This window comes from Erinaceus europaeus, chromosome 17 (assembly GCF_950295315.1).
Source record: "Erinaceus europaeus chromosome 17, mEriEur2.1, whole genome shotgun sequence".
Taxonomy (NCBI): Eukaryota; Metazoa; Chordata; class Mammalia; order Eulipotyphla; family Erinaceidae; genus Erinaceus; species Erinaceus europaeus.
In genome coordinates this window covers 68,052,167-68,078,894 of record NC_080178.1, presented here as the reverse complement: position 1 = coordinate 68,078,894, position 26,728 = coordinate 68,052,167, and the positions used below count along the sequence as shown (strand labels likewise).

The 26,728-nt window shown below is 39.0% G+C and overlaps 1 protein-coding gene across 2 annotated transcripts; it reads right to left on the bottom strand.

Moving 5' to 3' along the window:
- NLRP14 (NLR family pyrin domain containing 14) lies at window positions 1-26,509 on the bottom strand. 2 transcript variants are annotated; one of them, XM_016190267.2, is made up of 9 exons: window positions 26,147-26,509; window positions 25,329-25,397; window positions 18,484-20,056; window positions 13,735-13,905; window positions 10,635-10,802; window positions 9,368-9,538; window positions 5,649-5,819; window positions 1,680-1,850; window positions 1-308 (listed from the first exon to the last, which is right to left on the bottom strand). In XM_016190267.2, the coding sequence occupies exons 1-9, from the start codon at window positions 26,475-26,477 to the stop codon at window positions 185-187; spliced, it is 2,949 nt and encodes a 982-aa protein (XP_016045753.2). In that variant the 5' UTR covers window positions 26,478-26,509; the 3' UTR covers window positions 1-184. The 2 variants fall into 2 exon arrangements, with proteins under 2 accessions (XP_016045753.2, XP_060032952.1); XM_060176969.1 differs by lacking the exon at window positions 13,735-13,905.
- Window positions 26,510-26,728: the final 219 nt, after the last annotated feature.

Genomic DNA, 26,728 nt, shown 5'->3' with positions numbered 1-26,728 from the left:
AACTTTCTGCTTCTCACTTTATTTTAGCCTCTTAGCACCGCGTGCAGTAGAACATTTTATAGAGAAGTGACAAACCAACAACCAACAAACATCAAATACAACAATATTTGGGTACAGAGTACCTAAAGATAACAGCCTCAGGTCTCTGAAGTCCTTAGTTTAGTTTGCAAAAAGTTTCTTCAAATTACAAAAACCAACACCAGGAACGATCTTCTTTATAATTGGACTTAATGGTTAACTGTGAATTGCTTAATTCTACTTCTTCCAACATTTTCTTGACCACCTCGTCAAAATCGTCTTTGCACAACCTGGGAAAACAGGGAAACATTTCTTATACTTTATTTTCTCACAGTACTTTAATAAGAATTTCTCCAGTGAAAGAAGGTATTAATGTGACTGAGTAGTAGGGAAGAAAACAGAGGGGGTAAAAGTTGAAAAAGTGGACTGGAGTAGGAAGGGTTGTCAGGTGATAGAGCAATGGGTTAAGTGCACATCGTGCAAAGTGCAAGGACCTATGTAAGGATCCCAGTTTGAGGCCCCTGTTCCCCATCTGCAGGGGAGGCTGCTCCACAAGTAGAGCAGGTCTGCAGGTGTCTATCTTTCTCTACCCCCGTCTCCCCTCCTCTCTTGATTTCTCTGTCCTATCCAACAACAACAGCAATGGCAACAACAAGGGCAACAAAATGGAAAAAAAAAAAAATGTCCTCCAGGAGCAGTGGATTCATAGTGCAGGCACCAAGCCACGGCAATAACCCTGGAGACAAGAAAAAAGAAAAGAAAAATGGACTGGAGAGAAGGAAACAGATTCAAATGTAAAAGGACCCTTCAAATCCTTTTCTTTTAATATTTTATTTATTGGATAGACAGAAATCCAGAGGGTTGGGGAAGATAGCAAGGAAGAGATAGACACCTGCAGCCCTGCTTGACCACCTTTGAAGCTTCCCCCCTTGCAGGTGGGACTGGGGGCTTAAACCTTGGTCCCTGCGCATTGTCACATGTACCTTCAAGAAGGTGTGCCACCACCCAGCAGCCCCCTCCAAATCGTTTTCTATTCAAGCAAAACAAAACAGAACTGCTAACATGATGAAAACAGCCCGCATACACATTGTTCATTATGCTGGACAGTATTCTAAACATTGCCTATAGAAACCAATTTCACTGGCCCTCACAATAACCCTCTAAGTATGTATCATTTCACCCATTTTACAGACAAGGCAAAATAACTAATTGGGCACCAACACAAGTTCAAAATTTTGTTAGTAAGGTCAAAATTCACTCTTAGGTCTGTCATCAGTTTCTATAGTTGTCAGGTGTTTTTGTTTTTCTGTTGCCATCAAGGTTATTACTTGGCCTTTGTGCCTGCACAAGGATTCCACCCACTCCTGAGTTTTTCCCTGTATCTTTTTTCGTAAGACAGAAATAGGAAAATAAGTAGAAGAGACAGTCATAGTTTCAGCATTGTTCACTATGTGTGAAGCTCCTTAAGGATGGTAACTGGGTTTGCCAGCTCTTACCCACTATGCTACATTATTTCTATTGAAATTCAGTACTTTATGAAGAAAAGAACTTACAAAATACCTAAGGATCCACAAGCAGGTTGACCATGAGGCCTGCAATCAATGAGTAACTCCTGAAGAGTCCTTATTCTAGGTAAGTTCCCCCCAAAAGTCAATACTTACCCTAGCACTTGTAGCTTACACTGGGGAGACTTCAAAACGTCACATAGCTTCTTAATTCCTTCAAGGTCTAACTTATTTTTTATCAGGTTTATTTCTATCAGTTTGGGGCTGGTTCTGAGAGTAGAAGCAAGATCCTGACAACAGTGAGAGGTCAAACCACAGTATTCCAACCTGAGAGAAAGGGTAGACCAAAGGTAAATTGAGCCTTATGTTAAAACAGAGCAAGCACACAAAAGTTCTGAGACTGGGGAGAGTAGAATAGCTCCAAAAGGTTGAGAAGTTGAGTACAATAACCTCTAAGATGTATCTTCTAATCATCACTACATAATACACACAAAGGAACACTACGGAACTGTTGCATCTTTGATCATTTAAAATGTAACATAAGCAGATTTTAGAATTTCAAGTCTGTAAAAAGTATGGTTTATAATAAGGCTCTCAGTACCACACCATTTATGCTAAGAAAACAGACAATTGTCGGGGGCTGGGCGGTAGAGCAGCGGATTAAGAACACATGGTGCACACTCATGGACTGGCTTAGTTTAAGCCCTCAGCTCCCCACCTGCAGGGGAGTTGCTTCACAAACAGTGAAGCAGGTCTGCAGGTGTCTTTCTCTCCCCCTCTCAATTTCTCTGCCATATCCAACAATGACAGCAATAACAATCCTAACAAAAAGGGCAACAAAAGGGAAAAAATAGCCTCTAGGAGCAGTGGATTTATAGTGCAGGCACCGAGCCCCAGTGATAACCCTGGAGACAAAAAGAAAGAAAGCAGACAATTGTTTATATGTATATTTAATTCCGTGGCAAATTACAACATTAGGTCAGTGGTCTAGCTGTAGGAAGGAAAAAGCAAATGGAAAGAAATTAGTCATTTAAATAACTTGGTAGAAGAGCACTACACTAACCAGTGGTAGTACAACATCATTAACTGAGTAATTGTGCTAAATTAAATATTTTGAACCTAATGATTCTCCTCAAAACAGCTGGACTAAATTTTCACATTATCTTTACCTAGCCACCCAACATATATGCTAAGTATACACTGCTGCCCACATGGGGCTCACGAACTTGATAGAGCAAGTACCATTATTTATGGCACAAGGTAAGTAACTCAACATAAGCCTTAGGGTGAAATGAATTCTAATAAAAAGTTATCAAGAACTATTAACAATGCTAAATTGGCAGTGACTGACTAATCAGTTCCAAAATGTAGAAAAGACCAAGAGTGAAACCAACCTATTATAAATAGAGATTCTAACTTGTATTTCAGATGTCATCATTCTTAGTGCACTCTGGGACACAAAGATGGACTATATATTGAGTTATGAGTTGCATTAAATGATTTTAAAATTTACAAACTGCATCTCAACCATTCATAGATATGCTTTTCTTAAGAACAACTTCAAACTTCCCTGATTAGGATATCCTACAGGTGGCAGACCAACCAAAAAGAACCAATGGGGTTTCAACTTAATTCTGGTCCAGATTTCTGTATTTCCACTTGGACTCACATGTCCTACATCATGAGGATAATGGTGACCTTGTTGAGTAAAATGCTGGGCACTTCCCTCTACAAGTCAAGCCATTCACAAGTGTTGGAAACAAAATTTGGGGGCCAGGTGGTGGCATGCTCAGTTGAGTATACATCACCACGCGCAAGGACCCAGATTCAAGCCTCTGCTCCCCATATGCAGGGGGATACTTCATGAGTGCTTAAACGGGTCTCCCCTCTCTACTTCCCCCTTCCACTCTCAATTTGTCACTGGCCTATCAAATAAAATAAAATTTAAAAAACCTCACGTAACAGGGTGGATCCTAAATGATCCTGATGTGTTTGAGGCCAGGACAATGTCTAAATTTGGGTGCCTGTCATTTGTTCACAGAAACACCAACCATGACAGCTATGTTCCAGTCTGATAGATACCAATTTATAAGCTTTATCTGATCATCTTCAGCAAACAAGACAGTTGTTAGGTAATCACTCAGTGGCACTGCCCACATGACCTAACCGAACCAATGCAATGGTGACTAGTCAAATTTAACTTAAGCCTGTGCTCTTTTGTGTCACACGTTTGTGTGTTGGGAACTACAGATCACTAAGTTTATCAGTTGGAGGAATCGGTTTGGTTTTGTCATATATATGACATCAAGACCAGCATGTCATTCTAAAAGCCCTTTCATGAAGTGTAGTGAATACTAAGACCTATTGGTTCTCCCCAGGTCTTACACAGTTGGTTAGTTGGGACCCTCAGAGACATTGCTGAAATCAGGACTATAGTAGTTTGAATTTATCTTGTATTTGAAATCCGACTGACTAATAGAGGATAAGATAAAATGAGTATCTATGGCTCCAATCTCTTTTGGCCTTATTAGAGTGACCAGAGGAATGGCATGTCTGAAAATTTACCAGCAGTCAGTAGATAAGTGGGATATATATTTATTGGACATTTTTCCATAAGTTTTTGTTTTTACTCTTGTGTATATTTTTCTGGCTAAATGCAAAATCATGACATTTCTATACCAGGTACCATCTCCTAAGATGTATGTGCAATGGGCACCTTCAAGGATAAAGTAATGTCTTCCTCCAGGACAAAAAGACTAGTACAGGTTTACTCCAAAATAGTGGAGCCCCCTATCTCTGATTCTGTCCTGGGATCCAACCTGCCTCAGAACCATTCATATCAACCCTGTGGACCTTGGAGGACAAGAGAAACCTAACAGAAATGCTAACGTTTATGAGGCCATGTTGCAAGTTAGTTCTCTGTGTGGTAGCATTCTTATGACAGCCAACACTATAACAAAATATTTGGCTAACTTAGTTGGTTTTTTGTAATATATTAACTTAAGATCCAGCAGCTGGGACGTCACCATTTTTGTAACGAAAATATATAGACAGTCAAGATAAACAAAAATGTGTATTTTTTGTCAAAGACTCAGGGACCTGTCAGGAAAATTAACATGGAGAGAGTTTTTGATACAGAGGTCATGCTGTGCAAGTAAAAATGTATTATGATCTGTTCAAGATTTTTAGAATATCTAACATGGTTGGCCACAGAAAAAGTTATCAGAATTAGGAAACTTTATTATAGAGTACAAGGTCCTTGAGAACATGGTAACTTTCCTAGTTTGTGATTAGTACAAAGAATTAGGTGGTAATGCAGCAGGTCAAGCACACATGGCACAAAGCGCGAGGACCAGCGTAAGGATCCCGGTTTGAGCCTCCGGGTCCCCATCTGCAGGGGAGTCGCTTCACAGGCAGTGAAGCAGGTCTGCAGGTGTCAATCTTTCTCTCCCCGTCTTCCCCTCCTCTCTCCATTTCTATCTGTCCTATCCAACGACAACATCAATAGCAACAATAATAACTACAACAATAAAACAACGGCAATAAAAGGGAATCAATATTAAAAAAGTTAAGAGGTGGACTATCAGATGGATATGACATGCAAGACTTAAACTGAGTATGAATTAATACATGACCTGGTCAAGACACTAATGGGCTGGAGGGAATACACAAAGGTGTATTCTTTATATATATAGTGTGTCTCCTATATGAAAAACATATTGATCCTAATTTTTTAAAAATTAGACTCCATTTCTGAGAGCAGCTAACCTAGGCCACCTCCCTTTCCACATACTTTTTTTTTTTTTTTTTTTGCAACCAGGGTTATCTCTGGAGCTTGGTGCCAGCTATGTATCCACTGCGCTCGGTAGTCAGTTTTAAATTTTTCTTTCTAAATTTTAAAAATCAGATAGGACAGAGAAAGAGGAAGGGGAAAGTAAGACAGCTGCAGATCTGCTTCACTGCCTGCAAAGCACTGACCCCTGCAGGTGAGGAGCAGGGGGCTGAACACAGGGCTTTGCACTTACTAATATATACACTGGGTGTGCCACCACCTGGCCCACAAAAGTTCTTAGATATACTCGACACCAAAATAGATACTCTACTAATGCTGCATGAGATACTCACCCGAGTCTCTGAATATTACATGTTGGATTTCTCAAAGCCTCATTCAGGATTTTTACTCCATCATCCTCTAAGTTATTTTCCCCAAGGTTCAGCCTATACAGGTTTGGGCTGTTCGAAATAGCAGAAGCCAGTTCAAGACAACATGCACGAGTGAGATTACAATCCATCAAACTGAAAAAAAAATCCAAGAAGTGAAACCGTCAGTGCTAAACACTAAGTTTATTTCTAGGAGATATGTCATGGTATTTGAACATTTTCTGAACCTTTTCTGGCTACAATAAAGTACACATAGCAAGGTATAACATACCACCAGAAAGGTATGATTTCCTAATGAACAAAGGGAAAATACTGAGTCAACCTACTTTCTCCCACAAAATGGCCATCCTCCAAATAAAAGATATACATTTACTTCTACGTACTTTAAAAATACCAAAAAGGCGGGGGGGGGGGGGGGCGGGATTTCATAAGAAACCCACAGATCTGTTTTTCATTCCTAATGTATTTACAAAACTTTCATAAAGATTCCTAATGTTATCTCCAAGAAAGATTTTATCTAGATATTTCTTTCAGGCCCTTTGTACGCCATTTAAGAGCATACACAACTGAGCTTTGTTTTCTTTCTAGAACTATTGTGGTTATTTTGGGAGGTGGGAAAGGTGGGAACACAACTTTGGTGGTGGGTGTGGTCTTGAAATATACATTGTAATCTTACAATCTTATAACATTCTATTAGTAAAATAAAATTAAAAGGACAATAAAAAGGTGTTTTCTTTCTATATTTTGTTCCTACTCTATTCTCTAAGGATACACTGACTTTCTAATTTTTTAAATATTTATTTATTTATTTTCCCTTTTGTTGCCCTTTTTTATTTTTTTTATTTGATGTCATTGGATAGGACAGAGAGAAATGGAGAGAGGAGGGGAAGACAGAGGGGGAGAGGGACACCTGCAGACCTGCTTCACCACTTGTAAAGCAACTCCCCTGCAGGTGGGGAGCAGGAGGCTCGAACTGGGATCCTTATGCCGGTCCTTGCGCTTTGCACCACAAGCACTTAACTTGCTGTGCTACCGCCCGACTCACAACAGTTCCACTTTTCTACAAGTGGAAGCTATTCTTATTCCTTTCTCTTTTCCTTCTGTCTACAAGACCTCCACATAACAAAATCCTTTCATGTCGAAGATAATAGTCTCCCCTGTCTCATTTCTCATCCCTTGAACCACTGCCATACTCTTATGTCACGTGGAAAAGTAGTTTACATGAGTTCCCATCATTAACATTTTTGAGTCATTTGAGAATAAGAACATTTATGAATCTTTAGTAATCTTGAGATCCTCAATTTCATATTTATTGGAGGAAATAATTGACATGGTCTACCCAGAAGTTCTGAAGGTAACCAAGAAAAAAAATTGTCTATGTTCACACTCTGGCTAAGAGGGCTAACACCTGGAGTGTGTTTGTCACTTAAAATTCTATTTCTTGGAGCTCCAGTGGTGCAGTCGGTTAGCGTGCAGTATTTACACAGAAATTACATTTCTTGATGGGCCTAGATCTGTAATAGATCCCTTTCTATACCATCACTGTTCACTTCCATCAGGAAATATCATAAGCCCTCTGTGGGCCTCTCTAGGACCTTGCCCTCAATGTGAACAGCAACGGTAGGGACTGCCCCACTCTCTGAAGGGAGGCTGGGTCAACCTACTCTGCTATTCAAGGAAGACTGGTTCTGAAATGAGTGCAGCCTAGAATGTTCCTAGCTGTCATGGACTGAGAGCTCAAATGCAAGGAAGCAGAGGTTACATAGACTCCTGTGCAAAATATGAATAGACATGGGCCCTAAGTCTGATAGAATTACAGATAATGATATTTATGTACTTTATATACTTTCCTCATATTTAGGAGCTACTCTTCCCTGATACAGCTTTTTAGTCCTATTAATTATCTGACACCATCTTCCCAGGCAATGTTTTTAGTCCACCATGTTAGCTATCAGGCTCAGTCAACAACTAGTAAAGTCATGGGCCTCTTGGGCCTTAGTTAGAACCCTTAGTTCCATCTGCTCTATTCTTACCTTTAGAATGATTCAGATGATTACTAAACAATTGTCCTGCTTTATATCTTGCCACTTTTCAGCGAAGTTGCAGACACTACCATGATACCATCCTGACTTTCCTGGATAACCTCACCAGTATGTCCTGAAACCTCACGTCACCACAACTCTGTCCCACTAGGGAAAGATAGAAACAGGCTAGGGATATGGATAGAGCTAACAACACCCATATTCAGCAGAGAAGCAATTACAGAACGCAGACCTTCCACCTTGTGTGCCCCATAAAGAATTTTGGTCCATAATCCTAAAGGGATAAAGAATAGGGAACCTCCCAGTGGAGGGAATGGGATATGGAACTTCTGGTGGTAAGAACTGTGTGCAACTGTACCCCTCTCTTATCACAATCTTGTTAATCATTAAATGACTAGTAAAAAAAATCACTAAATGACTAAAAAAAATTTGGACAATAAACTGGATATATGTTCAACATTTTTCTTACTTTAAATAAAGTATCTATACTATGTACTATTGCCAAAGTAGTTACAGAGCAGGGATATGGAAATAACCACAAAAGCAAGTACTTTTAGACACAATAAAAGTAGCATTTCAGGGAATCTGGCGGTAGCGCAGTGGGTTAAGCGCACGTGGCACAAGGTGCAAAGACCAGCATAAGGATCCCAGTTGGAGCCCCCGGCTCCCCACTGCAGGGGAGTCACTTCACAAGCAGGCGGTGAAGCAGGTCTGCAGGTGTCTATCTTTCTCTCCCCCCATCTTCCCCTCCTCTCTCCATTTCTCTGTCCTACACAACGATGACGATAATAACTACAATAAAACAACAAGGGCAACAAAAGGGAATAAATATAAAAAAAGAAAAAAGTGGCATTTCAATCAGATGAATATTCCATAGAGTAGGGTAAAAATAACAAATGGAGAAAATAAGTTTGGCCTTATAAAATTTTGTATTAGTTTTCCATGTTAAATCATAATAGTACCAAAAAAAAAAACCCCAAGTGGATTTGCAGTTATGACAAAACTAATAAATGTCATGAGATAGAAGATAATTTGACATCACAAAAATTTTGAACTGCTAAATTCTAAAAATGATGAAGTTAGAAATGCTACTGTGAGATATAGGTGTTAACTATTAGTGTACTGATAGTGTATGCAACAGAAAACACACAAATAAAACAGCCTATGAAAAGTCAATTCCTAGAATGTGTAAGCCCAAATGTATTTGAAAAGATGTTCATTATTACTTTTTATTTTAAAACATCTAATAACCAAAAGGACTATAGATACAAAATGAGAGTATTAAAATGTAGGCTCAAGACTGCTAAGGGGATATTACCAATTTATCTGGATAGAAAATTAACTGTATCTGACAAAATAAACTATCTCCTCAATTTTAGATCTCAAATTATCTAATAGCAATTCTTCTTCTAGCGTTTGCCATCTAATAGCAATGAACAGAATAATCACATTGTGATACAACCATACAAGATACTATGCTTCTATAAAACATAAGCCTATCCTAAACTTAGAATATAGGGTTTGGTCAAATGAACTATAATCTATAAGCCATCATTTTCTTGCTGTCAACAGTAGGTATATCGCAAAAAATTCTAACAAGTTACCTTATTCTAAGACTCTTGAAAACAAAGGAAGACTTACGATAATCTCTTCAGTTGACATTTTGGATGTCTTAAAGCCTCACACAACAGCTTCACTCCTTTATCAGATAAACTATTGGTTGAAAGACTTAGATTTATCAAGTTCTGATATCTGATGAGAGCTTCAGAGATATTTACACAAGAATCTGTAGTTAAACTGCAGGATTCCAAGCTAGAAAATAGAAAAAGTGTCTGCTCAGAGAAGAACTAGAACAGATACTACAGGCTCTTTTTGGGACTTTGGAAATCCAGTTTCCCTGCCTAGAATGAGCATTACTGAACAAAAGCACAAAAGTGCTTATGAGTTAAAAGTGGAGAGGTCTGTGTCTTCTATGCTACCTTCCCAATGCCCTATGAAAATATAGATGAAAGCATTCAAAAGTACTTGAATGATTTTTTACTTGGTCTGAATTTCTTCTAACTATAACACATAAGGTGAAAGGTGAATTGATAATATGGCTATATACATGTATCATGCACGGCATGTGGTGATATATGGCTATATACACGTATCATGCATGGCATGTGGTGATGTATGGCTCTTTGCTGTCATTTATAGATGGGAAAGAAATTAGAAACAACAACTATGATTTCTACAACTGTCTTCCAAGAGTTCACTGATTCATGGCAATTAACCGATATTTTCTGAGGTACCCAGAAATCCACCTTTTCTGAGAAACCCAGTGAGTGAAAACAATAAATTCAGAAATAAAATGGGTTCTAAATATCAAGTAAAAGAGAAAGGGGAGCAAAAGAAAGTGCAGGTAGACCATATTTTGAGGGTGATTTAAAAGAGTGTGCTTTAGATATGACTGGGTATGATATTAACCATTTGTCAGGCAAGAGTCAGGTAGCATTCCTGGAATGTGGGAGTTCTAGTTGCCTTAAGTCAAGGACTTATGAGTTCCTATTCTCTAAGGAATGGGTTCCCTTCCACAAAAATAAGATATATAGAGGTAGGAACAGCTAAAGCTCTCCTCAATCCAGTACTTGACACATTAGACACCAATAAATGATCTAGAACATAGACTATGGCTGAAAACTTCAGCTTGCTCTGAATAGAGGTTATGAACTGATTTGTATTCCTCCAAATTCATTAGCTGAAATACTAACATAATGTGACTAAAGAGACACTAGGAGTATGAGCCTCCACAGCTTATTCCTGCTATTCCATTCATGAAAAGATGTTGAAGCTGATTCTGTCAAAGTCAGTCCAGGTTGGAAAGTCAATGTGGAGACACAAAATAATGAATTATAATAAAGCTTACCCCAAATCCTGCAGTTTACATTTTGGATGTTTCAAGCCTTCACATAATGATTTTACATCTTGGTCCTTCATATTATACCCTTTCACATAGAGATGATTCAGATTACAACTCTGAGTCAAACTGCTAAAGATATCTTGACATCCATCAGGGAAAGAAACATATTTCAACCTTCAGAAGAAAAAATGTGCAGGAGAGATTACAATGCCATCCTTGTGCCTCTCTGCTTATAGAATCCTTCCCTTCAAACCCAATTCTTAGATGTTATCTCCAAGTCCTGCTACCTTTTATTTACTCTAGGTTCTTCATATTCTAGTTTAGGTCATACATCCCAATTTGAGGACGTGGCCTAAGAGAATAATTTACTGCAACTTATAAATGTTCATTATATTCTTTTTTTCTTACTATTTTATTTATTTTATTTAAGAGAGACCAGAGCACTGCTCAGCTCTGGCTCATGTTGGGGCTGGGGGTTAAACCTGGGACCTCAGAGCCTCAGACATGAAAATCTTTTGCATAACCATTACGCTATGTACCTAGCCTGTCCATTATATTCTTAAAGTCTTTTAATTTTTTTTTCCTACCTCAAAGGAAAAGAAGTTGACAGTACAACAAAAATTAAAATGCATATTTGAAACTCTCAACCCCAGGAATGACTATCAATAATGTAGGCTATTCCAAATACTGTAACTATGACATTAATTCACATGTTTATTTCTTACTTGATTCATATTTATTCCTTTTAGTGCATGATATCACAATATCAAGTTGATTATTTCATTAGCAAAAACATTGTAAAATATTCTGTCATCTCATGGACTTTGTTGTTGGGTATAAAGAAATGGCCCAAAGCAAAGTATGAAAGCAGTTGAAGTTGCCAATTTCTCTCCCTATTTTCCATTTCCTAAGATACTGTCAGCCAGGTACACTTTTTCTGCACGTCTCTGCTATCACCCAGTGCTCAGTACATTCACACTATTTAAAACCTCCCTTTATAAAATGACCTTCCTTTCTTTTTACCCACTATCTGCCTTCCACTCTTATATACAAGCACCAAGAAGAAATTTTTTGCTTGTTCTGGGGAGATAGCCTAATGGTTAAGCAAGTGAGTCTTATGCCTGAGGCTGTGAAGTAATCTCTAGCACCACCATGAACCAGAGTTGAACAATGCTCTGGTTAGATATAGGTATGTATATGTGTATTTTACCCATTTAGTATGCTAACAACCATGTAAAAATGCCCAGTGCACTTGCTAAATATAAATAAGAAATACAATCTCATGTGTTAGGAAAAAAGAGCTTAAGGCCACTCTGAGGTGAAAAAGACTACTGTTCTCATGGTTTTATACACATCACCCAATGGAAGCTAGCATTTTAAAAGAGGAAGCTATTTAAACCCCCACTGCACATACACCACCCCCCCAAATTGGTTATTGTCAGGATCTAGGATCTAGATTGGTAACATTCAGTGAGGACAAAATGTGGTGGAGAGAGCTGGTAGTCTGTGAAAAGGACTTTTAGGACCCTTTTACTCTTAGCATATGAAATAAATACCACACCTATATTCAAGACCGGAAGTCATCTAGTTACTGGAGAACTATAGTCAGATTTCACTATAAACAGATTCTAAGTCAAATCACAAGAAAACCAGCTTCCAAATAAACCAAAACAAAAAAACAAAAATAAACAACCAAAAAAGAATTCATTGTTAAACAAGTATAGTGGAACTAACTGTAATTTGCTCAGAGTTCATTAAGTATCACAGAGCAATCAGCAGGCCTTGAGGCCATTGATGGATACTGAATAAGGCAAGGAAGTAGGATTACTTCCAGTTCTGCCGTGACAATAGAAGTTAAGAAATGCAAGTACGTAAATGTTAAAAAAAAAAAAAGGGCAGTGTATTTGAAGTAAACTTAAACTATAATGCAATTTTAGAAAAAAAACACAGTAAATATTGCTAGAGTGAGCAACAGCTGGAATGTTCAATTACTGCTGGTGGAACTTTATAATGGTACAATTCTTCTGAAGAATAGTTTCGCGATTTCTTTAAGAGTCAGACATATCAGGAGTCGGGCTGTAGCGCAGCGGGTTAAGCGCAGGTGGCGCAAAGCACAAGGACCGGTGTAAGGATACCGGTTCAAACCCCGGCTCCCCACCTGCAGGGGAGTCGCTTCACAGGCGGTGAAGCAGGTCTACAGGTGTCTATCTTTCTCTCCTCCTCTCTGTCTACCCCTCCTCTCTCCATTTCTCTCTGTCCTATCCAACAACAACAACAATAATAACAACAACAATAAAACAACAAGGGCAACAAAAGGGAATAAATAAAATAAATTTTAAAAAAAGAGTCAGACATATCATAGACAAAATTCCATTTCTAGGTTATTAGCCTAGAGATGAAAAAAGGGACTTCATCTAAAATTATGCATAGTAGTCTTATTACAGTAGCTTCAAAATGGAACTAAGCCAGGGGTCTATCAATGAGACTATGTCCAAATGGCAGTGTGACGCCACTCATTAAAATAGTACAAGAAGGGAGGGAGGAAGGAAAGAAGGAAGAAAGGAAGACAGGCTATTGTAGCATGCAGTAATATGGATAAATTACAATAAGAGTGCAAGGGCATAGAAAAGCTATTTAACGGTAATACTAGAGACTAGCAAATGTTTGCCTTGGGGACCTAATGGAGTGAAAGGGCTGAATAGAAAAAGGGATTCAAGAACACTTTGAAATAATGTAATTCTATTTTAAATTATAAAAATTCAATAAACACTTAGTATCTGAATTTTAGCTGAATGTAAAATATTTCCTAATAAAAAAGGAGCAACTGTCTAGAATTTGACTATAGAAACATTTTTATAACATACCTAGATTAGCTGTGTGTGTTTCTTAACTCCCATCTCCAAAACCCTCAACACCTATAAAACTGTGCAAGTTCCCCCAGACGAGTAATGTTCCCACCCCACAATGGCTTCTTTTGTGTTAGAGTATTTTACACAGCGGAATTTCAGCATTAATTTACTGTTGGTTTCTTGTATATAAGAATGTAAAGTGTGGCAAACAAACAGAACTGGCTTGATTCCATTAGCTTTTGTCATGCCAGACTTACACTAGTTTTCGTAGTTTACAGTCTGGGTGCCTTAGTTCTGCAACTAACGTCTTCAGAGTTAATGCATCAAGGTCACTATGCCACAATTCCAATTCTCTCAAGTCTTTATTTGTATGAAGCACAGAGCAGAGGTCTTGCCAGCCTTTAGAAATTTCATCAGCTTGTCTTTGCCTAAAATAATTGGGAAAAGGAATATAGGTGACTCTAAGTCCAGACAACTTTCAGGGGATGATACCGAGTGAAAGTACTTAGAGACAGCAAGAAGCACCTCTGCAGCTCTGGGGTATGTGTAGTACTCTAGGAATTCCTCTGGGCACCTTCTGGAGGTTTTATTTGCCCTCAGACTACCAACACCCTGAATACACACAAATTTTAGACCACACAGAATTCACTCTCAAGGAAGAGACTCAGAAGGAACAAGAGAGAAGTCTTTAGTCAACTTGTAGAGCCAGTATCAAGACTGGTGTAGATTGAGAACCACAGTCTTTGAGTCCTAGTTCTTTAACTATTACTGTGAACAAGTCACAGTTCCATGTGCTCTGAGTTTTCTTTAGTCTATAAAGTGGAAGTGGCATTTCTTTTCATAGAGTTGTGAAGATTTAACAGTCAATTTGGAGCGTGTGAAAGTACTGTGCACATTTTAAAATACCCTATGCTGTAATTATTAAGCAGGCTATCAATACTCATTGTAAAATCTAGAGTACAACAAGAGTCCCGACACTGCCATTCACTAAATAGTGATTCTGGCAATAATACTAATGTGAACACTTTTAGTCTTAAAAAATATAGTATTTTGTATAGAGACAAATTGAGAAGGGGTAGAGAGTAGGAAGGGAGACAGACACCTACAGCACTGCTTCACCACTCATGAAGCTTCCTCCCTGCGGGTGGGGTCCAGGGACTTAAACCCAAATTCTTCTCACTGTAAAGTGTGCACTCACCAGTTGTACCACCATCTGGCCTCATAACTGTGATATTATTTTTTAAAAACATTTTATTTTAAAAATTTTATTAGATTGAAACAGAAATGGAGAGGGGAAAAGGAGATAAAAATTGAGAGGTACCTGCAGCACTACTTCACTGCTCATAACATTCCCCCACCCCCGCAAACAGAAGCCAACAATTTGAACCCTGGTCCTTGTGCAAGATAATGTGCTCTCAACATGGTGCACCACCACCACCTGCCCCTATTTGTAGATATGATTTAGGAAGAAAAAAAATGTAGCAGTTAAGTAGTAGTGAAACTATTAAGAGTGCCAGACCTGTGTACCCAAGACTTCAGATTCTATTCCCGGCACTGCATGTACCATATTGGTGTCTAACTTCTCATCCTAAAATTCTTAGATATAAATAAATATAAAGATACTTTTAAAACCACTCAGTAAATTTTCTACATTGTAAATACTTTGGGACCAGTCATTGGCACACCTGGATAAGTGCTCACATTACAGTGCTCAAGGACCTGGGTTCAAGCCCCTGGTCCCCACCTGCAAGGGGAAAGCTTCACAAGTGGTGAAGTAGGACTGTAGGTGTTTTTTTCCCTCTGTCTTCCCCTCCCCTCTCAATTTCTGTCTATCCAATAAAAAATTTTAAATCACATTGTACATACTTCTAATGATTAGTAGTTACAACTATATACTAAGGTATATGTCCGCTGGGCCACACAGTGGCACACCTGGTCAAGTACAAACACTACAGTACACAAGGATCTAGGTTCAAGCCTGTTCCCCACCTGCATGGGAAAAGCTTCACAAGTGGTGAAATAAGGCTGCAGTTGTCTCTATCTCCCCCTACCCCTCTCAATTTCTCTATCTCTATTCAATAAAGAAAAATATTTAAAAACAAGAAGATGTCTAGGATGTTGCCATATATATATAATAGCTACTATAGGAGAGGAAAACATTCTTTCCCTCTGCCCTTCTTAAGTTTCTACACATCAGAGGAAATAAAGAATCATATTTTCCTAGCATACTCACCGTGCACATTCTTGGAAGAAATTCAGTTATAAGTAACTCAACATGCTTAGAATGCGTTTTCTTTTCTAACTTAGGGAAAAAGAGAAATGTAGTTATGGAAAAAGTTTTTTGGAGAGATAAAGAGCCGTAGGACAATGATAGTGAGGGACAGTGCCTAGCTGTAGCGCTAACTTGTGTCTCAAGAAGAGATTAGAGTTGCTGCTCTCAGAAGGAATTTTAAGTGTTTTAGAGGCTCTGCTTTTAAGCAGATAAGAAATTTTAGGAGCTCAAATGCCTCCGGCTCAAAATAATTCTTATGTAAAAACTATTTTGGAGTGGCACATTCTGATTACTTTTGCTACATAAATGTTAGTTCTTTCCAGACTTTGCTAAGATGACACTGCAAGGGAGGTCTTAAAAGTTGGCAATAAATCTAATTCAAACATTGGACATATATGCAGCTACTAGGGGTACAATGGTCCACAGGGTCTGCTTTTTTTTTTGCCTCCAGGATTATCACTAGGGCTCGGTGCCAGCACTATAAATCCACTGCTCCTGGAGGATATTTTTCCCATTTTGGTGCCCTTGTTGTGGTTGTTACTGTTATAGCTGTTGTTGGATAGGACAGAGAAATCGAGAGAGGAGGGGGAGAGGAGGAGAGAAAAATAGACACCTGCAGACCTGCTTCACTTGTGAATCGACTCCCCTGCAGGGTGGGGAGCAGGGGGCTTGAACCAGGATCCTTACACCAGTCCTATTCTTATTGTCATTGTTAGATAGGACAGAGAAATGGAAAGAGAGAAAGAGGAGAGAAAGACACCTGCAGACCTGATGCATCGCTTGTGAAGTGACCCCCCCCCTGCAGGTGGGGGAGCCAGGGGCTCGAACCGTGATCCTCACGCCAGCCCTTGCACTTTGCGCCATGTGCACTTAACTGGCTGCACTACCACCCAGCCCCCACAGGGTCTGCTCTTATGAAGAGTTACAAAGTAATTATGATTTGGGATAGACTTTGCAAAAAAAAAAAAAAAAGGGGGTTCTTTGGATGTGTAAAGCAACATTGCCAGCTAGTTTTAAGTAGTAAGAGGGGAGGGGAGGGAAGAGGAAGCAGAAGATTGTCAACAGTGGCCAAAATACCTTTCTAACATTTGGCCTAGGCTACATGTCTAATGTCCTAGATTGAATCATTCCTTGAGATAAAACTACAAAGTCAGTGTTAAGAAAAGTGACATGCAGGTTATTTAAACCTGCCAGATCTGTAAAGATCAAACATCCTATGGCTCCTATACCCACAATGAAAAATAAATGCGATGCATATTCTTCAAGGAGGGATGCTTCTACAGCTGACCTGTTATAGCAATGGCAGAGTGTGGATAAAATTGGAAAGTCAAGGACTTAGTCTGAAATGTGAAGTCTCAAGTTACATACATACCTTGCTGGTATAGTGTCATTAATTAAATGGAAATGATAGCACCTGTATCAGATCATAGGGAAACTAAATGAGTTGGGTTTGGAAGACTATAGATATGTACCGAGCAAATATTTGTCCTTATCTGCTGTGTGCATGAATCAATTATATACACTGTCTGTAAACTTCAAGTCTCTTAAAAATCAATAGGCATGGTAATGGGCCAGCATTATATAGGCATAGGCTAGTGTTAAGCACCCCACTCAATATCTTAAATCCTCAATTTTAATTGTATTTGGAACTAGTAGTTCCATAGGTCAATTCTTCCCCTTGATGGGTAGAGAAAGGTTACTTGAAAAGGCAAAGCATGTGGTCAACACTGAAGGTTCACATTCCATTTTCCCAGACTATTTTTAGTACATCTGCATGTAAGCTATATCAAGCTTAAGCAAAAATTATTAAATCATGGGCCCCTAGGAACATAGACTTCCTAGCTTCTTTCCACCCCAAGGTCCCTAATCTCATCTGCTCTATTCGTACTTTTTGATTCTTATTTATCAAACATGTTTCTCTGCCTTGTATCTTACCACCTTTCAGCCTCCAAGTTGCAGATGCTACTATGGTTCCATACTGACACCTCTGGGCACAGGACCTCACCAATGCGTCCTAGAACTTCTCTCCAGAGCCCTGCCCCACTAAGGAAAGATAGCAACAGGCTGGGGATATGGATCAACCTGCCAACTCCCATGTCAGTGGAGAAGCAATTATAGAAGCCAGACCTTCCACCTTCTGCACCGCAGATAGATTTTTGGTCCATACTCCCAAAGGGATTAAGAACCTTCCAATGGGGAGTCAGGCGGTAGCACAGCAGGTTAAGTGCACGTGGCACAAAGTGCAAGGTTTGAGCCCCTGGCTTCCCACCTGTAGGGGAGTCACTTCACAAGCGATGAAGGTGCAGGTGTCTACACCTTTCTCTCCCTGTCTTCCTCTCCTTTCTCCATTTCTTTCTGTCCTATCCAACAACGACATTGATAATAACTACAACAATAAAAACAAGGGCAACAAAAGGGAATAAATAAATAATAATAATTTAAAAAATAAAAATATTTTAATAAATAATAATAATTTAAAAATAAATATTTTTTAAACCTTCCGATGTAGGGAATGGGATATGGAGCTCTGATGGTGGGAATTGTATGGAATTGTACCACTCTTATCATACAATCTTGTTAATCATTATTAAATCACTAAAAAATGGTGGTGGGAATTGTGTGGAATTGTATACCTCTTATCCTATGGTCTTGTCGATCATTATCAAATCAGTAATAAACAATCTTCCTTCACTTGTACATACAGGCCTCCCAGGAGAGTTGGTCTAACACTTACCAAGTTTCAGTTTTTAGGCTTGATTTTAGCATCTGAGATACCACTTTTTTACACAGTTTAATGTGTTGTAAACACTGACAGTTCTTAAGGCAGTAAGAAGATACAGTCATATGTCTTCTCTCACAAATATCAATTTCAACCTTTTGGAAAGATTTCATTGCCTGTTTTACCCATGCTTCATCTTGGGTCTCATACAGATAATGCAATAGATCCAGAAATTCCGGCCGTGATGGAAAATACTTTCTAGATCCTAATCTTTTCACCCACTGAAGAATCTTATCCTTTACGTCCAGTAACATTGTGCAGTTTAAACATCTTTCCAGTCGTCTAATTCGATTTTCATTCAACAGGCCAAACAAAAAACATTTCATATTAATCAAATGGGGACTGTTATACATTTTGCTTTCAAGTAACAATTTCAAGTGTTCAAAAGACTGAAAGGAATCACTCTTCATTCCCCAATCACCTTCCAACATATAGGACAGAGCTGCCAAATACTCCTGTACATGTATGTGGGTGAACACATAGCAGCTTTCATACTCTACATCTTGCTGGATAATGTTCATGCCCAGGAAAACTGAGATATCAGAATTAAGTAAGCCATGCTTTCTTAAGGTTTCTCTATAGAAGACATATGTCATGTTCCATATGCCTTTGGCAGCCAAATAGCACAATCTCTTTAGTTGAATTTCACTGGGTACACGAGGACAGTCCTTGGTTGGTTGGAACAAGTCAGAGATACAACAAGTCAATACCTCAGTAATTGTTTGGCAGGCCAATGTGACATTACCACCTTTCTCCACTTGTTGCTTCAGACTGTTACAAATGTCCCAGCACACTTGGGGGGCTTTGCACATGCTAAAAAGCGTTTCGTTGTCTTGCAGCGAATTGAACATTTCTAAGGCCCAGTTCTTGTCTTCAAATAGCTGGAAAATAAACTCCTTTATTGCATCTTCCGTCATACCGTGCATCTCTATGAAGCGTGCTTTGTTCAAAAGCTTTAGTTTCTTGCTATCTGTGAGTCTTGCTGTCAACAATAAAGATGACTCAGGGAGCATTCTGTTTCTTAGCAAACTACTCATGAGGAAGGACGCTGGGTGTAGTTGATTCCATTCTTTACACAGTGCATCCACGGGTTCCTCAAAGGCAAAATTCATTTCATCAATACCATCAATAATAAAAAGAAGACGACTTGGCTTCATCATGATTTTTTCAATAGGGCCTTCTGTACTGGGCCAGTACTTTGATATCATTTGAAGAAAGCTATTTTCTTTTAGATGGTTAATTTCTTTTGCATTAAGATAAAAGACATAGTCAAACTTCTGGAAGAGACGCCCCTCTGCCCAAGCTAACATTGCCTTTATCATCAATGTGGTTTTCCCAATTCCAGCAGCCCCATGAAGCACTACTCTCTCTGGCTCCTTGCCAGTTGTGACAACCTCAAACATAGTTTCCAAAAGTTTTTCATCTTCCCGCAAAATTCCATCACAGAAATCAGATTCTCCAGGCAAAAGTTTACTATACAGGATGCCAAATTTTTCCTTTATTCTAATTCTGTATTCTTCTCCTTCACCTAAGTCAATTCAAATGGAGGAGAAAGGAAAACATACACAATTAGAACAAGTTCTATGAACTGCAATGGAAATACTGAATATTCAGGCGGGGGAAAGAATAGTCATAACACTGACTTTCATGCCTGAAGCTCTGAGTTCTCAAGTGCAATCCCCAGACTACCATCAGCCAGAGCCCAGCAGTGCTCTGGTAAAAACAAAATAAAAATAAAATATTGAATGGATTTAGGAACAAGTGCTACAGGATGAAATGAAGGTAGGGCAGGCTTGGACAAAGGGATGCAATCGTCCTGTAGATTTAAAACTGGCATTAGAAACTGCAAAAGTGATCAACATTGATCGAGAATGTTTTATCCTCCAAAGGGAGGATGGACAACAGACTATGCTACACCTGAGGAAGATGGGTCGATATTGGGGCAGCATGGAGTGTTCCTACTCATGACCACAGAATGTGTACTCACATCTACAGGGATGCAGAGGTCACAAAGGCTCCTAAGCTAATTATGGGCCCCAGAGCACATCAAATTAATGGGGTTTAGAGTCAACAATATTTATACCCCTTTCCCATATTAGGGAGCTACTCTTCCCTGATCCAGCTTTCTGGTCCTTTTTCCAGCCATGATATCATCTCCCCAGACAATAACTTGGATCCACTGGCGTATCAGATTTCAGGCTCAGGGGCAAAGAGAAAAAGGGAAAAAATATATATAGGCACAGGCCCTTTGGAATTGAACTAAAATATGCCTACTAGCTATCTACAAAATGGAGACCCTCCAACTCTTCATCTGCACTGTTCCAGCCTTTAGGTCCATGATTGGTCAAGAATTTGTTTGGCTTTGTATGTTAACTCTTTTCAACCACCAGGTTCCAGATGATAGCATGATGCTGACCAGACTTCCCTAGACAGATGACCCCACCAATGTGTCCTGGAGCTCTGCTTCTCCAAAGCCCTTCCCCACTAGGGAAAGAGAGACAGGCTGGGAGTTATGGATCGACCTGTCAATGCCCATGTTCAGCAGGGAAGCAATTATAGAAGCCAGACCTTCCACCTTCTGTATCCCAGAATGACCTTGGGCCCATATTCCCAGAGGGTTAAAGAATAGGAAAACTATCAGGGGAAGGGAGGGGATGGGATACAGAGTCCTGGTGGTGGGAATTGTGCGAAACTGTACCCCTCTTATCCTGTGGTTTTGTCAATGTTTCCTTTTTATAAATAAAGGATTAAAAAGCTACAAAAGTTTTGGCAATACACACACAAAAATGAATTTTTGATGCAAACTACAATTTTTCCTCTGAAATTATTTTTTGTTTCTCCCTCTAGAGTAAAAAGATGATCTATATAGAAAACAGTCATCCAGATTAAAAAAGAAATCAACTAAACTGTAGGGAGACCCTGAAGATAGATCTGAATCCACAGATTAACAATCCATTCCAGACCGGTAAAACATTGCTAAAAATTAAAGAATAGCTTGAAATTTTGAGGAAAGAAAATTCCTACATGTCTATATAGAATAAAAATAGTTTAATTTTTCACTGAAGTTTAATTCCTCCTTTCAGTGCTACTATCTCAGGGAAGCTTTCACTGAATTTCAAAACTAGAATAGTTCTTTGTATATTCTCCAAGTATTCACTAGTATAGTTTTCACTCACAGCATGTATTGAAAGTACTAGTCTGTATTATGATTTTTTCTCTACTAGGACATTCAATACAGATACCTAACATTACTCATTATGCTTACCTAGATTATACTTAACTCTCTTCCAAAATAAGGTATGATATCAAAAAGAACTCTATGACATGCTAACTACTACAATGCAGTACTTTAAAAAATTGTGGTAGACTAAGGTGGCACAGTAGATAAGATGTAAAATGTTGGACTCTTGAAAGAACACAAAGCAGGATGTGGACTGAGTTGGTGTACTGCATACCAAAGTAAAAAGACTATGGGGTGGGTTGGGGAAGGGAGTTCTGGTCCTGAAACATGATGGTGGAGGACCTGGCGGGATTAGATTGTTATATGGAAAACAAAATGTTAAACAAGTACAACTACTTTTTAATTTACTAATGAGAAAGATAGGAGAGAAAGAACCAGACATAACTCTGGTACATGTGCTGCCAGGGACTGAACTCAGGAACTTCATGCTTGACTACTACATTCAGACTACTGTATTTTACTGTAGATTGTAAACCATTAATCTTCCCAAAAAGAAAATAATATTAGGCTAAAGAAGATGTTGGAATCAAGCATAAAGTACTGAGTTTAATTCCCAGCAGCACAGGTACCAGAGTGGTCCTTCAGTCTTTCCTGCACTAGTCCTACCTTTTTCTGTCATAAATCTTAGAGAAAACTGTGGTCCAGGAGATGGTGCAGTGATTAAAGCACTAGACTCCCAAGCATGAGGTCCTGAGTTCAATCCCTGCCAGAACATGTACCAGAGTGATGTCTGGTTCTTTTTCTCCTATCTTTCTCATTAATAAATTAAATATTTAAAAAAATCTTAGAGAAAACTGGGATTATAAGAATGATGTTTTTAACTTCATACTTTTATCTTTTAAGTTTCTACCAGTGAATTTTTAACAATTAAACCAGCTACTGGTTTCCTCAATTTATACCCCCAAGAATAAACATAAACTTCAGAACAACAGATAATAAAAGTTTTATTAACCTGGAAGCAACCCAGGTGTCCAACAACAGATGAGTGGCTGAGCAAGCTGTGGTAAACTTGTGTATACATTATGGTATAAACAATGGAATACTACTCAGCTATTAAAAATGGTGACCACCATTTTCAGCCCATCTTGGATAGAGCTTGAAGAAATCATGTTAACTGAAATAAGTCAGAAACAAAGATGGATATGGGATGATCTCACACTCAGGCAGAAGTTGAAAAACAAGAGCAGAAGAGCAAACACAAGTAGAACCTGAATTGGAGTTGGTATATTGTACCAAAGTAAAAAAAGACTCTAGGGTGGGTGGAAAGGAGACTACAGATCCAAAAAGGATGACAGAGGACCTAGTGGGGGTTGTATTGTTATGTGGAAAACTGAGAAGTGTTATTCATGTACAAACTATTGTACTTACTGTTGAATGTAAAACATTAATCCCCCAATAAAGAAATTTTTTAAAAGTTTTGATATCTTTTAATTAAAACATTTATAAAATATTCACTAGATTAAACAACTTCATAAAATATTCTCAATTATTTCCTGAATGAAATTATGGGTCATAAGAAAGAAGTAGCTTAAAAATAAAGGTTTTGTGAAGTACAAGTACTGGCACAAGGATCCCAATTCAAGCCCCTAGCTCCCCACCTGCAAGGGAGTCACTTCACAAGCAGTGAAGCAAGTCTGGAGATGTTTATCTTTCTCTCCCCCTCAATTTTCTCCCCTCCTCTTGATTTCTCTGTACTATCCAACAACAGCAATAACAACAATAAAATGGAAAAAATGGCCACCAGGAGCAGTGGATTTGTAGTGCAGGCACTGAGCCCCCGCGATAACCCTGGAGACAAAGTTTCACATACAATCCAGTTGTTTTTTTTTTTTTTTAATCAACTACAGTTCCTTTTACATAAACTGAAAATCAGCCACATATAGCTAAAAGGGAAACAATGATCTGGACTAATATTGAGAAGATCTGGGTTTATAAATTGCATTTTGGATTTGCAAAATAATTCACTTGAAGAGTTTATTGCTTTGATGTGTAAGTGACCCAGGTTTGAGACCACCTACTATAGCACTGAAGGAAGCTTCATTGATACATTCTGTCGCTTTGTCTCTAAAGAAACCTGAAATTATATTTCATAGAAACTAGTTGGTCACCTCTCTAGTACTCTTAGCATCATTTATTTTTAATTGTCACCAGGGTTACTGCTGGAGCTTCATGCCTTCACTATGAATCAGCCACTCCTGGAAGCCATTTTTTCCTTTGAAATTTTGTTTCTGTTTTTACTTCATAGGACAGAAATTAAGAGGAGAGGAGACAGGGGAGATGGAGAGGCATCTTCAACCATTTCACTGTACATTAATGTACATGTACACCCTACGGGTAGGAACCTGGGGCTTGAACCTGGGTCCTTGTGTGTGGCAGTGTGTACTCAACTGAGTTCCATTGTCTGGCTCTCATAGCATCATTTCTGAAGAGGGTAGATAGACTGAAAACAGTTAGTGGGGTCAGATGATGGCTCATCTAACAGAGTGCACAGCTTACCATGGGCAAGGACCTAGGTACAAGTCTCTAGCTGCAGGGGGGAAGCTTCATGAGTGTTGGGAGAGATGCTACATGTTGTCTCCTGTCTTTCCCCCATCTTTGATTCTCACCTCTACAAAAAAAAATTTTAAAAGGGGTCAGGTGGTGGTGTACCTGGTTGAGCACACATGTCACATTGTACAAGGACCCAGGTTTGATCCTTCAGGGAGAAAGCTTAATGAGAGACACCTGCAGCCCTGCTTTATCAATCTCCCTCCCTTTCTATTTCCACCTTCCCTTTCAATTTCTGGCTGTCTCTATCCAATAAGTAAATAAAAACAAAGAAAAAAGTTTAAAAAGTAAAAGAAAACCCAATAAAGGGGACGGATGGTGTTAAGTGCACATAGAATAAAGCGCAAGGATCCCAGTTTGAGCCCCTGGCTCCCCACCTGCAGGGACTTGGGGGGGTGCTTCACAAATAGTGAAGCAGGTCTACAGGTGTCCATCTTTCTATCTTTCCCTCCTCTCTCAATTTCTCTGTCCTATCCAAAGAATCTAGAGAACAAAAAAAAAAAAGGCCACAGGAGCAGTGGCTTTGTAGTGCAGGCACTACGATAACCCTGGAGGCAAAAAAGAAAGAAAACCCAATAGTCCAGCCAACCCAGGAACTCTAATAAAGTACATACAAATATAGTTTTGTGTGTCTATTTTGACTTGGCATTTTTAAGTATTGTTCTCACAGTTATACGAACTTAACATGGCCCCAATTCTGAGTCTGGTTAGAGAGTTTTTTTTTTTTTTCATTTATTAATTTATTTATACTACTTTTTAACCAGGTCACTTTCTTCTGATTCCTGTGGTTACACGATTGAACCTGGGATCTCCAAGTCTTAGACATGAAAATTTGTTGTGTGAACAAGAGCTCTCTCTACCATACCTGAGCTCTCTCTACCATACCTGATGTTAGACAGGAAAAGGCAGAATGGTAAAAGATCAGAGTTGAATAAAGCCTTTCTAGTATAATAAACCCCATCATGCATCAAAGTTTCAATTCCTCCCAAAGTTGGGAAAAGGTCAAACTCACCCAGCACTGAGCTCTGAGTGTCTTGTGCTGGTTCCGTTCTGGCATCTTGTGGAATGATCTGATCTGCCCCTGCAACAGGTTCCAAAATGGATCATGGGATTTACCAGAAACAGGAGAGACTTTGGTGTTAGGCATAACAGGGACCTAAATTCTCTTTAGTAATCCAATTCCATGACCATTTGAGTTGAAGAAAATGCCTCTCCCCCCCCACCCCACCCCCATCCTCAGATTCTACCAGCTTCACTGCTGGGAGAAGTAATGTCATAAAAACTGAAGACTTTTTGCCACGTCCACCCTGTGGATGCAACTCTAAGTGAAGTGGTCTAGCCTATGCCTCAGTTTCCTTGACTAGTGATAATTCTTCAAAGGAAATAAATGATATTGTGCTTTACAGCTATAAACTATTACAAGTGAGTAAAGGATATCAGATATCCAGAATATCTCATAGCCATGCCTGACTTAGCTCAGGTTCCTTAATTTCCCTCCACCCCTCATACTTCAAAGGTTTTAAGTCACATTTTAGATTGCCCAAGGTTTAGCCCAGCTAACTTGGAGTTTAGGCAAAACAGCACATGATTTAATTCATATCACTAATTCACTAACTGTTACAAGATGAATTGCCCCCAACAGAAATTGTAAACTTAGTAACTACTCAAAACTCTGCCTCTTCAGTGTTCTTCAAATGATCCAACACATTCACAATATGCTTGGCTGTCATGGAATAGTTTAATCCCCAGGTCTTTCACAGCAACATCTCAATGAACTCCAAGAAGTGCTTTCATTTCCCTACCCCCAGATATATCCCCAGCAACACTCACAGGTTCTCTGTGCTTTTAGTCTGCCACACAGAAACTTCAGGTTCATCTGATCAAAGATTTTAAGTGTTACATTCCAGACCTGCTCTACTGAGTAGTACTCATCCATCAGCTTAGCCAGAACACTTGCTTTGGTCTTCACTTGAGTCCAGGGTATCTGGTAGTCTCCAGTTCCCATCATCTCATCCTTCAGGAGTAATTTGAATCTGTTTAATTCCTCTATGTTTAGTTTCTCCAAATACAGTAATAGTTCAAAAATAGATAAAGGAGAAGAGAACATATTTGTCATCTTGCCTATGAGCAAATGTTCAGGGTTCAGTGAGGGGGCGGCCATTGTTAACAGTGGACCTAAGAAAAAAAGAAATATTATAAATGAATTACTCAACGATAGGCTAACAAACATATGCTGAAGTCCACTATATTAGGCTCACTACTGCCATCTCTGGTTGCCAACTCAGAAGAAAATGTGACTGATCCTAAAATCCCTTCTATATGACTCTTCAATATCACAAATATTCTGGGTGACTTCCAAGTTAAAGTCCATCCAAAACAGTATTCTCTCTCATTATTTTAACTTTTTAAAAA

Bases quoted from the DNA above. Each gene is read 5' to 3' on its own strand.
- NLRP14 (XM_016190267.2), bottom strand. From the start codon at position 26,477: ATGGCCGCCCCCTCACTGAACCCTGAACATTTGCTCATAGGCAAGATG. The intron at 25,398-26,146 runs GTGAGTGTTGCT...AACCTGTTGCAG, and splicing joins ACTAAAAGCACAGAGAACCT to GGGCAGATCAGATCATTCCA. The intron at 10,803-13,734 runs GTAAGTCTGGCA...TTTCTTCTGAAG, and splicing joins TGTAAACTACGAAAACTAGT to GTTGAAATATGTTTCTTTCC.